General features: G+C 37.9%; 1 protein-coding gene and 1 long non-coding RNA gene across 4 annotated transcripts in view; both read right to left on the bottom strand.

Annotated features, from left to right (window-relative positions):
* Nucleotides 1–6,907, bottom strand: part of bcl11ba (BCL11 transcription factor B a) — a 49,697-nt gene extending 42,790 nt beyond the window's left edge. For both annotated transcript variants that reach the window (XM_079853101.1, XM_079853102.1), the window contains exon 1: nucleotides 4,923–6,907. In XM_079853101.1, the coding sequence (XP_079709227.1) occupies nucleotides 4,923–4,980 (58 nt within the window). In that variant the 5' untranslated portion in view covers nucleotides 4,981–6,907. The remainder of the gene's footprint in view (nucleotides 1–4,922) is intronic.
* Nucleotides 6,908–8,367: 1,460 nt separating this feature from the next.
* On the bottom strand, nucleotides 8,368–12,609 carry LOC307147947. Of its 2 annotated transcripts, none has more exons than XR_013819389.1 (3): nucleotides 11,103–11,215; nucleotides 10,709–10,967; nucleotides 8,368–8,441 (listed from the first exon to the last, which is right to left on the bottom strand). It is a non-coding gene; the product is annotated as an uncharacterized lncRNA (long non-coding RNA). The 2 variants fall into 2 exon arrangements; XR_013819388.1 differs by lacking the exon at nucleotides 8,368–8,441 and adding an exon at nucleotides 12,338–12,609 and having other exon boundaries at nucleotides 9,933–10,967; nucleotides 11,103–11,160.
* Nucleotides 12,610–13,747: the final 1,138 nt, after the last annotated feature.

The following is a 13,747-nucleotide window of genomic DNA, read 5'->3' as shown; positions in this document are numbered from 1 at the left end:
AAGCATATTAATCAAATGTGCCAGGCAGACATTTTGCCCATTGTTATGTGGAGAGTGTAAGCTCTGTAGAGGCTACCATTTTTTATATCACAGACTCAAATTTATTTATTTAGATGGCAAGAACAATAGGTCCTCAGTCAGAGGGGCCCACAAGTTCCAGAGACACTTCATCATTCACTTTTAAGCACGCTTGGAAAAACGAACGAGGTGACGTTCAACCTAAATTTGTTTGTTTTGGTGTCACGCTTGATGTCCTTTCTATATTTAAAGCTACACCTATCAAATACTTATTACACATCTAAATGAGCACTGAGAAGCGATCCAACTCTCACTGTAAATTATTAAATAAGTGCTTGAGCGCTAAAGACAAAGTAAAAAAAAAAGGGAGAGAGAATGACAGAGCCATCATGTTTTAAGAGCAGCTGCTGCTGTGAGGCGTTGACAGTTTGCATCTGAGCATGTGTTAATGGCAGTATCGTTTGAAACATCTATGCAGAGTCGTCGGAAGCCGCAGCCCCCTATTTCACTCGACTTAACCATTTAAGTACATTTAGGAAATATGTTTTTAGACTTTTTCAGAGCTGTCTTCCACCCCCACTGGCAGACTTAGAGCTCCCCCTAGCAGGTCATGGCCAGCAAACTCTGCACTGCAAATGCAAGGTGGCCCAATTCAGCACCCAGACAAAATGAAGAAAAAAAACAAGGACATTTGATTCCCTGAACTATAAAAGAAATGTATAAAATGAGCATTTAAAAAAGAAACTTGAATATATTTTCAGACCTGTTTAGTTTAACTTAAAATATGCTATTTTTTTTAAAACCCTGCCTATGCCATACATACGTTTGCAAATTACAAATAAATAAGCTAACATTTTAGACATAAATAAACAAATAAAAAGGAAAAGACGATTTATTATGGATTTCTGAAGCTGCACACCTGCATCCAAAAGCACTTTTTTCGCTACTATAATCAAATATGTTAATGTCTTAACAAACAGGCAAGAATGTGTATTGATTTGAGCTATTATCATAAATTAAATTCTCTCAGATGTGATGATATGAAGTCATGGCTAAAATTTATGTCCTAAACACATTCAAAAGCAAAGTTCCGAAAGACAGTTTCCTGTGCTGGCAGGTCTAATGTGAAACATGCATCTCAAGCAAGAGCTGAAAATTTATGTTACAACTTCATAATTCCGCAGCTCACCGGAGGAAAATTACCTTCTCGCTGTCATCTGATTTCCTTCATTTGAAGAGGACATCTGTTAACTCGCTTTTAGATTTATTTTTAAAGCACTACTGTATAAAGGCACTACACTGACATGTCAAATTGAACAGGTGTAAAAATCTAAAGCTAAATTGGTGATGACATGCTCAAATGAATACACTCAGTGAACGTAAATATTAAGAAAATGTATCTAAAAATTACAGTAATTTAGAGAACATTAAGGGCTTGTACGATACGTGATTTTCATAATTCTTTTTATAAAACGACAAAACTGTAAAATACTCTGGATTTTTAGTTCAGTCAATAAAATAGAATGAAAATTCCAACATGTATAAAGAAAATACGCTAAACACTGCAACCGTTCGCATTTCACGCAGAACTAATAAACCACTGGGTTTATAGAATATGTGTTTGAGTGGCGTGATGTAGCACACAAACCACAGGCTGATAAACCATTAAAACTACTGATGTACAGCACTGCAAAGTTTGCAGATCGCTCACGCCGAGAACACATAAATTACCATTTGGACGTAGACTACACACACACACACACTCTGTCTCTCTCTCTCTCTCCTGAACATTTGAGCAGACAAAAATTGCCACTCACTTACTCGAGGCTAATCCAGCTAAGACACCGTGGTTAACGAAACTAAATACCACAGAAGACATGCTGACGAGCAGACATGCACACACACACCCTTGTTTACAGCTCCAAATATGTCCTCAAAAATGAAACTTTGAGGTTGGGACCTTTCTGTTTTTGACCTTGACATGTAAAGCAAAAAACAGAGATGTCAACTGTCGTCCACATTTTCATTGCAATTTTGCTGCTTTACAAGAAGCTTTTTCCCATAATCAGCCACATATCAAATAGAGTAAGAGTGATCAACCTGGCACAGGGTCTTTGAGCTTGCACATTTGCACACATGCTAGCATGCACGAAAAATTCTAGTACGAACAAAAACACTCGTTACATCAAAATCATAGCCACAAACTCGTACACATCAGCATGTGATGAGAATTCCGACCTACGAGGAACGAACGTACCCCTGAGCTCAGATGACTATCTGCCAGCACCTGGCCTACATGTCCTCTGCATAAAAAAAACACTAAGGCATGATACGTTTGAGGAACCTCTCTGAAGCTTATATATTCATTCACCGGTGAACACCTTTCAATCTCTAGTTTCTAAGAAGGAGAAAGTCAGCCACCTTCTTTTCTCTCTCTCTCTTTCACTGTGTGCATGTAAAAAAAAAAAAAAAAAATACACAAAAGCTTGATGTCTAAACTGGCGTCTGCTTTACTCTGTGCACGTCTGCATTTGTGTCCGTTTGTGTGTGTGAGTGTGTGTGAGGGAGAGAAAGCACTCAGGGAAAGTTCCTTGGTGTAACTGGAGCATTCTGAAATTTAAAGCCCAAATTAATAACCACAGCCATTGTACATGCAATGACTGATGGGACATGTGATAACTATAGCGACAGAAATTCAAAAAGGGTCATTTTCTACTAAACCAGAATGATTGTTTTACATGCGTATAGAACGGATGCGATTTATGCAGTAAACAAAATCGGTTTGCACATGCACATGCTGGTGCACAATTAAATATGAGAAGGAGATATAAACGACTGTCATGATCGCATATGCGGATGACACACAAAAAGGGCAGCGCATGCCCTATGGCAAACCTAGCTACATGCAATACAAACAAGTTCATGTGCATTAAGCTTTAAATAACATCTCAATTCTCATTCGGTCATAAGTCATAGTCATAATTGTAAGACTCAGGCATATTTGTAAACTCAACAGCAAATTCAAACACACAAAGAAAAGGCATGCTAAATGTTTACAGTGCAACCGCGTACATATGTGCACAAACAGTAACAGATTAAGCCATTAACAAAAGAATGGTGTGTGTGTTAGGGCATATATGCACAGCATACATGGCCCTAACCCTGCAACACAAAACAGATTTGGGTGGTATTACATCACTAGGTTCTGCTATGAATTATCTATGCTCTGTAGACTACACTTAAGCATGAACATGAAACTAAATCAGGACAGATTTCATTGTCTTTTGAGTTATCTGATATGTTTTACTGCAACAGTTGCATTCTAGGAAAAATACACATATTAAAATTAGTTGCTGGATGTGTATATGTATATATATATATATATATATATATATATATATATATATATATATATATATATATACAAACATGCATACACACACATATACACTCTCCTAAAAATGTTCTCCTAAAAATGATGCAAAAGTCTCTCAAGGAAAATCTAAAAAGGAAATTATCATCATGCAATCGAATATAACTCTTGTCTTTGTTTGGAACCTTGTCACGAAAAGTCTCTCTATTTCAGTATCTGCCTCACATTACCTACGCTGTACAGTCACAACCTTGACTCGGGGGTAAAGCTAAGTGTGAGAAACATTATTACACCTATGCCTCCTTTGTTTCTTTGTATTGTGCAAACTTCTGTTTTCTCCATAAAAGTACAGGCATTGCATAAAAAGGTGAGTTACGTAAGAAGCCAATTCAAAAATGTATTTTCTTAATTAGTATAACAGCTAAAGTAAAAGTAAACTTGACATTTGTATCGCTTACTTTGAGTTCAATTTCATTGAAATAATTTTCCTTGCTCTGACACCTCTTTTCCTTCAAGTGAACATCTAAGATTTAAAAGCACAAATGTTGCACAATTACAATCAATTTAACCTAGTTCTCTGCAACCGTGCAGTGTGTGCACTGCAAAAATAAAACCTTAAACCGTTCATGTGCTCGGTGGTTACAGGTAGCTTCTCACCTTGAGAACTACTACACATATCTTGTCAAAAAGTGCAAAGACTGGTTTAAAATGAAACATGATACATAAAGTTACACTGCATTAGGATTTGAGAAGAGAGGCCTACAACTCGAGCAAGCAATTTTTGTAGGCTAAATAAAATGTATTTTATCTTGCAATAAATTATTTTAATGATCATATATAGCCTATTAAAATGTCCAATTCATATATAGGGATTAAACTAGAGAAAATAAAAATAAACCATGTTCACTCTAAATTAGCATAATTTATGAAATTATGTCTAAATACTAAAATAACATAGACCTCATTCAACCCACACTTCTATTTAAACTAACAAAACTTAACTTTACATAAACTTTGCAAATACTTCAATAATCAATGCGATTTAAAGTTTTTAATCTGATCTCGTGTGGCCTGCTAACAATTCTTACATTAATCCAAACTAACTGATAGCCTATTAAAATTAAAAAAAAGCACAAATAATACAAAACATACTAAATGAAAGATTTGTATTTTAAGGCAGTCCAGAAAATGGTTCTATTAATTCTTTAAATACAGTTTCAAGTAAATCACTTTTTAATTCTTTTAAGTAGCACTAAGTCTATAAACCTGACTGTTTGCTTAAAGCTGAACTCATAAATATCTTAACAATTAATTGAATTAATTCGACTTTTCCAATTCTGTTCTTCTACTTGAGAAGATTATAATGATTTAACGCATTTTAATGTAATCAGTTCATCACTAACACCACAAATTCACACACCAATCGTTACTCTCATTACTAGACCGATGTAAAAAAAAAAAAAATCGCTAAACATGGCTAAACAACCACCTAAACACAAATAATAATAAGTAAAACAAAAGATTGACTTACGTGTTATAATTTCTCTTTGCGACAAATGCTGAGGGTTTCCCTGCTTGCGACGGGACATTGCCCTGGCATTTACACTGGCATCGCCCAGAGACCCGCACAAGGAATAGTCGGCTCGCGTCTTCTGTCCTCCGTGTCCGTGGCGTGAGCTTGTTTCCTCCCTCGGTAACAAACTTGTTTCCTGGGACTTCCAAAGAACTGCCACAGCTCCGAGCCGTGGATAGAGATAAGGGGTTCCGTGAATGTGAGAGAAGCGAAAGTGTCTTTGCGCTCCGGCTCTCCAGATGACCAGAGACGCGCAGACGCTCAGTACCTCAGCGACACACACATGCACTTCAACTGTGCCGCGCGAGATCTGTCCGAGGGCGAAAATATCCTTGACGAGTGACAGTTGTGAAGAAACCACTGGAAATGTCTCAGAATGTGATACCCGGTGCGTTTGGATAGGTTGGACCCTGTGGTGGCTCTCTCTTCGTCCGGTCTGCGCCTTGTGGATTTGTCAAAGGCAATTCTTTTTTTCTTTTCTTTTTCTCTGAGTCAAAATAATTCTAAAAAAGAAAAATAGTCTACTTATTAGATTGGATAAAAACGAATCCAATTTCTCCTTGAGTTGGCACTTGATTGTGCCAAGCACTGGACAGTTCTTCTTCTCTCCTGGGCTCGAAGTGCATGCGATGCCCGGTTACTTTGCACTCTCTCCAACTCTTTGCACTTGCTCCCCTATTCGGCTTTGCGCACTGGAGACCAGGGACATGGACTTGCCACCTCCTTTCCAAATGAATGAAGCTTTTTTTTCTCCCTTTTCTGCCTCTATGAAGATGGCGGAGTCCTGCTTCTCCGGGAGCTCTCTGTGTCTCTGTGGCGAGGGCTGCCTCCGTACAATGGGATAAAATTCAAGTTCAAGTGCGGACGTGACGTTAAGTCTACAGTGGGAAAGAAAATTGGAGACTGCAAGAGCACTGGGGGCGACTAGTGGTGGCTTTTCACAACTATCGGATCACCAGAACAGTGGTGGAGAGCGTGGACATCGCGAGCCGCTGTCTTACACACACACACACACACAGACACACACACACACACGCGCACAAACACACAGCACCTGACAGACCGGCGCACTGCTTGTCTGTATCCGCTTTAGTGCAAATAAAACAATGCAATATTGCATGCACTACAACGTTAGCTTTTATTTAAAAAAAAAAAAAAAAAAAAAATTATAAAAGAGTTTGCCCGTGATTATGTTCATGTAAATTACATTTACATCTTTCATGCATGCAAATAAAATAAAAATAAAAAAGGGAAACTGTGGTATTGATATTCATGCATTAACAGTAAATATTCAAATCAGAAAATCTCAAATTATTTGATAGAAAGATTAAAGCGTGAATGCATGCACAAAGAATACACTTCAGCGATACATAAGTGTGCTGTTTTCCTCACAAGCAATAAATTACATGAGACAAGACAGGCGTTGATATACTCGCATCACATTTCTTCTTTATGTGTTTTATGTCCTACAGAAATGACATTATTGAATTAAACTCACATTTGGAGAAGGAAAAAATCTGAAGGAAGAAAAAATATTGTGAAGTGTACAATGTACATTTTTTAATCTGTTTTAGTAGGCAATCTAATGTATGTTTTTATCATTTAAATCCACATATTGTTGTTTACATTTTTTATCACATTTACAGTATTTGAACAAATTATTGAACACTAGAACTGTTGCATGCATCGAAACGCAAGACTGAATACTGGAGGAAATGAAAATAGGGAGGTGTGTTGTGCAAATACTTGCATGATTTGAGTTTACTGGGTGAAATGCAAGCTGTGTTCCTTTGCTTCTGTTTTACACTCAGCGTGCATCAGTAATATGAAAGCTGGTCATGTGGCTCCGATTTTTTAATGCATTTTTGACTGTATTATATTTGGCGGCAGGTTCTTCGGTATTGGTATAGATTCTTTAACATTGTGTTTTAAAAGCTAAATCAGGCTCTAAACCTTTTTTTCTCATTAGAACCAACCTTTATTTTTTAAAAATGCTGGTTCTACTGAAGTCAAATCAACTGACATATTATATGGTGATATCAATATTGATTAAAAAATAAATTCCAATGAATCATGCTTTCTGGGTAATCTTCTTTCAAATACACAGTTTGTACCTTTTTTTTTTAATTTCAAGTTTTAACCTGGACTTCTCATCAGTGTCACTCTATAACCTGCTAGTTGGTTTAAAATGACACTTCAATTAAAAAATTAGAGGTCACACTTTAGTGTTCATACATGTGTTAACACTGCGGAAAACTAATGAACTACAAGCACAAAATATGTAATTATTTTCTAGAATTCTAGCACTTAATTATAGTAACATGTAATATGTGAACATGTTTAGTGTAAATTGAAACCAATTAGATGGAAAAAACATGCTGTGGAAAAGTAAGCTAATGGTATGGGATTGAGAGGGAACAGGACAAGTTATTACCATTTTAATTCATATGGAGACTGTACCTTCAACAGTTGATTAACTTGGTGTGTAAAAGAGCCAAAGGCGCACAGAGGGTCCGGCTTGTGCCAGTTCAGAGGCAGGTAGTGCCCAAATGAGAGCGTGTCTGCGTCGTTCCATCTGCTCATTATCCATCATGGGATGTGACGCTGGGTGGCACAGCCTCGCCAACAATGCTGTATATCCTGCCACTGTCTCTCATTTATCCTCCGCCCCTGAACTCTGCTAAATGAAACCACAACTGTCACGTAAAGTATTTGCAGAGATAGATAGATAGATAGATAGATAGATAGATAGATAGATAGATAGATGGATAGATGGATAGATGGATAGATAGACAGACATGTAGAGAGAGATACTGTAGGCAGATTTCTCGTCACATATCAAGGAAACTGAGCCTGAGTTACAGAATTACATTTGAAATTCCAGGTGTTGCCAAAAAAATGACATTTTTATGATTTACAAGAATGTTTAAATCTGGAGACATCATCTTCCTGGAAATCAAGGTTTTTGCTGATACGGGCTCTGCTACTGCTGGATTATTCTCCCTATAAAAAACATGAAATGTTCTCTGAAAAGCAGTGGTTGCCCACAGCTGAGAATCCTATTTTATTGCATGAATTCATTGGACACATCCATTACTTTGCTCAGTTTCGTATTGAGTTTTTCCCCCGTATGCCAATACATTTGTCTCTATAACAATAGTTTTGGCTGAAATCACAGGTTTAAAAAAAAAAAAAAAAAGAAATCCCTCTGAGAACCAACTTTTTCCTCCATACATTACTAGTGAGAGTGTGGGAATAGTGTCTTTCATTCTTGTTGACACAGCAATTGTGTGCACATGTAGATTGTGAGGATCTAAAATGGTTATTTAAAAAATTATATGAAACTATTTTACACATTTTTGTTTTGATGGTAATAAAGTTACCTGGGCCACATTTTCTTAGGTGCTTAGGGAATTTGGACACATGAGCATCTTCATTTATGGCTAGTTCCATTAAAGACAACTTCCATACATGTGCCTATGAAAGAAAGCAATGGCAAAATGATATAAAACTCATTTTGTGCATCTCAATAAAGTCCTAAATGCTGTTCTTTAAAAACAAAGTACTAACAGAATAAAATACAGACAACGTTGTTTTTATCAACATAACCTGCCTCTCTGAAGTGAATCACAAATCAAATATCGGAAGCACAAACTCTAAATTTAGTTCACTTCACCAGAATTTAGATACAGCACACCATATTTTATATTGCAATGCTAATGCAATAAATATCTCCATATGTAATGTCAAACCCAGACATTAAATTCTTAAAATTTGTGTTCAGTTATAAGGACTAAGTGTGTCCACCACACTTGACGAGATATATTTATTTGCAATCTAGCTCTTCTATGTGCTGAACTTGCAATGCAACAGTACCCTCTATTGGCCAATTATTGCCATACAAATTCACAAGCTTGGATTTCAAACACCCATTTCCTTCAATTTCACACATCGTAAATCTTTCTTTTTTTTTTTTTTTATTCATGCCAAAATGAAACAACCAACCTCAATTGGAATGGCTAACGTGTATTCTGTTGGAATTAGTTATCTACATATGTACAGAGTTCCTGTTTTCCCTTCATCTACTTTGTATTTAATTAAAACTGTGGTCTAAAAGTGCCTTTACTTACAAATTAGTTTAATGATAATTAAAAAAAATATGTTGTCTCTTCAACACTTTATAATAAAGAGCTGAACAGACTTTTCGTATGTTGAAGGATGCCATCTAGATTGAATTTAATTAGCATTTAGTCACCTTGGTTTTACTTCACTACTTGGAAAACTCACCATATATAAGCCAATCACAAACATATTGGATATGTGTTTGCTTGGAGATAGCAATATAGCAGATGTAAAAGTTATTAAAACAAAAAAAATAGCCTGATGTGCACTATCAGCCTGCACAAAACAAAGAATTTAAATGTTAATTTGTGGAAATGAAACCAAAAGGGACAAAATCTACCTACATTTTTTAAATTCAGGAACAAAATCTAAAACCCACTAAAAATCACAACGAATATGAATACACACCCAGCATATCCTCATCATAAAGCTCATTAGGATCAGTCTATGAAGATTCATCTTATTTCATCTGTCCCCAACTCTCTCTCACCCCTGCTTTGTCACCATCAAGAGAGAAACATTAATCTAGTGAATCTGAAGGAATGTCAGCCTTAATTGCGGTTCATTGGGGGAAAAAAAGAGATAAAATGGAAAGACATGGCTTTGTCAAGCAATAAAAGATGTGAGCGATAAGACCGTCTGATAAATCACATCTCAGCCTCCTGTCATCACTCAACTCAAGGCCTGGTGGCCATCTTGTGGGCGGCTCTCACCTCAGGCCTGCAAATGAAACCAAGCAGTTTTGTTTCTGCCCATGGGGCTTTCAGGATGTCTCCTATCACCGACCCCTGTTGGGACGGCACATCCCCTGCACTTTCCGAGACCCGGCGAGGGGGTCCAGGGGGGTAAAACATGACTGTTTGAAAAGAAAAATGGCAACAGAGTGTGACTAAATCGGTTTGCTTGGCAGCCGGACAAAGGCTTGATTCCACCGCTCCCGAGAGAAAACGCGGGGCCCGCGAATCCTGGCATCAGATCGGAAAGTTGAGCGTTGCCAAAGGCGCACATTCACAACAATTAGCTACCTTTTCAGTCCCAGCCCCGTGGTTATCCATCCCCTAGGTGGTTATCTAATCGCCTGCTTTTGTTTAGAGGAACAGCTCTCTTTCACTCTGGGCTGACATCATTTACGCCTGCCGGCTGGCGCTTCTCTAAATCTGCAGAGGAGCGCGGGAGTGGCGGCCCATCAAGGAGTCTAAGTAGATAAACAGGGACGTACACAACCTCTTAATGCAACTTCTTAAGCCTCTAGTGCTCAAAGAGCGCCACAAATGGGGCGATCGTCTAGTTCCTAGCACGCATGCAAGACAAGCTTTGCAGGAGAAACTTTCAGAAGAGGTGTGAGAGTGCCGGCCTGTCGACTTAAAACCACCACGGAGAGGGAGATCTGGCGTTTGAGGAGACCACAGGGATTAAACCGAAGAAATGTGGAGAAGATCTCGTCTTTATCCTTTAGCTGATGTCAGTTTTGCTCAGCTGTCCCCTTTTTCAGTTCTCCCCTGGCAGCACATTTCATCGCTGTGGTGTTTATGGCATGAAGCTGTCCATCATTAAATCTACTATAACCCTAATGGCTCATATGCACTCAGTGTTGGTCAGATGACCGTGTGTGCTGAGGTTACCCTGAGGTGTGTGTCTTTACAGTGATGAATTGTACGGTCGCCGTCTCCTGCCGTCCTTACACAGAAGTCACTCCCGGTTCACACCGATAATGCCGCTCCTGCTGCAAATATGGGGCTCATTTACATCAAGCGATGACAAATGTGTGTGTGGGATTGCGTACAGGCGTGTGTCCTCCCACCGAGAGCTCGCGGGATGGTTCGGGGCTGTACCGTATCAAACGGCCTGACACGCTTTCAACAAGAAGACCAGGCGCAACTGCTGCAAAGTACAAAAATGATGACACAAATTAGTTCTTATTGTTTTCTTGTGGGCATGTTGCAGTGATGCAATCATGAGCAATGCTCGCACTGCCATTTTTGAAGTGTCAGGGTACAAGAGAACGATGGCAGTTACCTTGCTATCATCCCTTCAGGAACGACTGCGAACAGCTTTGCCACAACCATCCTTAAATCTGCAAGATGAAATAATGAAGCAGGAAGGGACAAGAGGTCATGCATTGCAATGATTTGATCAAAGTTAAGCACAACATAAAGCTTAACTGTGTCCTTAAATGGGCAATTACTTTTAGAAAATGGAGGCAACAACAAATGAATAAAAATCCCAACGTTCAACAAATTTCTGCATCACAAAAATAATGACCATCACTGTACTGAAGTCAAAACAAATTGTTAAAATATTATTAAGAGAATATTTACTTTGAAGGTTAACAGTTCATCTTTTTTCTACCCACTAATCGAGTAATATGAGATACATTTTGAAAAAATGATATTTATTTATAAATAGTATTTAAAATTAATGAATTAATTATGGACACTAATTAAATATTACTTTATACATAATTTACAGATAAATAAATAATAATACAATTTGAAAAGAAAGAAAGAAAGAAACAAACAAACGATAATTTTGACCTAAGCATATTGAAACATTACAAATATCAAATTAAAATGATCAGGTAATATTAAACATCAGATGTGCAAATAATGGTTGCGTTAAACATATTTAATTAATCCCTTAAGTTAACATGTTAACTTTGACAGCCCTAAAAAAACAATCTTTTTTTTCTCCCTCAAATGATCTGCAGACTCTTAAGCAAACCCTTGCAACCAGAGTTTAAAAAAACTGGTCTGTAGCAAATTTGGCACATTAACATAGAATTCAATTAATCTGCGGTCACAGGTGTGCATACATCAGACAGCTTTGAATGTGGCTCATCCAATCAGATTGCAACTTTAACTTTTAGAAGGTAAATCATAATGTTAAGACTGCCATTTGAGCAGTGGTGCAGATTCTTTCACAGCAGACTGTAAGCGGTGGACAGAGTTAATCAACACGTCTCTCACACACACACACACACACACACACACTGACCCCACAGGCTGAACCTGCTGTATTTGTTTGTCGCAGTGACTTGTTATCAGGAATCAGCGTTTCGAAGGAACACCATACATACTTTACACAAATAGGTCTTTGCACACACACTATCTCTTAGACACACACACAGGCGTACAATCTTCGTGGGCCCTGCACTCTGATGGTGAATAATGGCGTCCTTTTTTGAAAGCGGCAGTTCCAGTCGTAGTCTTCTCCATCCAGCACCATCAGCACTTTAGAAGATTAAGTCCTACCTTCCCTTATCACACCATGCTCCCTCCTGCAGGCTCGACACGGGGTCCTCGCAGGCCGGCCATGTCCCCCCTCTGCCAGCCCCGAATCGCCGTCTCGACAGGGCCTTCATTTTGGCCTCTCCGCCGACTATCTCCTTGTTTCACATTTCTCTCCTCCACGCACCGAGCTCATCTCTCTTCGGTCGTGCGATTCATCACCCCAGGATCAGCAGCAAACGGCCTCTCCGTCATTGAGCGTTATCTACCATCTCAATGTCAGCCCCTTCAGCCAGACTGTGCCACGTTCCACAGGGTGGAATGAGAATAAGAGAAAAGACAAGCTTGATTTAGGAACTTTTGGGCTAGATCTATAATAAAAGATGTTAAAAATAGATTTTTATGGTCCTGGATGCTGACTGGTCAACACAATGTTCCATCCATACAGCTAAGCAAGAGCGTCTACGTATCGCAAAACACAGACAAGCACAGTGTTACAGGAAAAGATCTTTAGGAATCTTTCAGGAATGGATTAATCAACCTTTTCAGCCTAATAATGTTTGATTGCGACCACATAGCGTGCGTCTCGCCTGATGCGTTAGTTAGAGGAAATGTACTGCCTTGTATCTGAGTACGCTTTAATCCCTTATCAATACAGTGCTTGCCCTTAATTATGCAGAGGTGACTGATAAATTAGTTTAGACAGAATTGTGATTATCAGTTCAATCTGCCTCTATCTGGAATTAAAATCGATGGCTCATCAGCACACTACATGCCACACTAGCCCAAAAGGTGGAATACACAATACAGTGCACAGCGCTCGCAGGGACCGTGTGATATCTTTTCACACTCCAGTTCACACACTTTTTTTTCCCCAAATTGATTTTCCTTATGATTATTTATGTAATCGGTTAAATGGATGTCACTTTGTTTTAAAAAAAAGTAGTGGGGAGTAATAAAATAATGACTTGTTGGTCTACAGGTAAGCGTAAGGAAACCAGTGGCCAGTTGCCATATAGCCACTAAGTTAAGACTCTGTCTTAAGAACTAGTCTGGCCAATGAGCAATTAGTTGGGCTAAGCAGTCTTACTTTTCGGATTCAAATTAGACAAATTAGCCTTTTTTATGTAATTGATAAAAAATTATAGACCATCTTGAAGAAAAAATATTAGATGATTACTATGATAATTATAATTATCATAGTAAATAGATGACTATGATAATTTGCAGTTTATGAACAATTAAAAAAAAAAAAAAAAAAAAAAAAAAGGTTAAACAAGTTAAACAAATTTTCCAGCCCAATAATTAAAAAAGTAAAAAAATGATCAAAGAAAGAATAAAAAAAAAAAAAATGTTTCCTTTATTTAATAATTAATATGAATTAATTTGTATAAAAACATTGTTAAAAAACCTATGTTTGGGTCAAATACGGAA

This window comes from Squalius cephalus, assembly GCF_949319135.1.
Source record: "Squalius cephalus genome assembly, chromosome: 20".
In the NCBI taxonomy this organism is placed as follows: domain Eukaryota; kingdom Metazoa; phylum Chordata; class Actinopteri; order Cypriniformes; family Leuciscidae; genus Squalius; species Squalius cephalus.
This window is presented reverse-complemented; position numbering and strand designations above follow the sequence as displayed.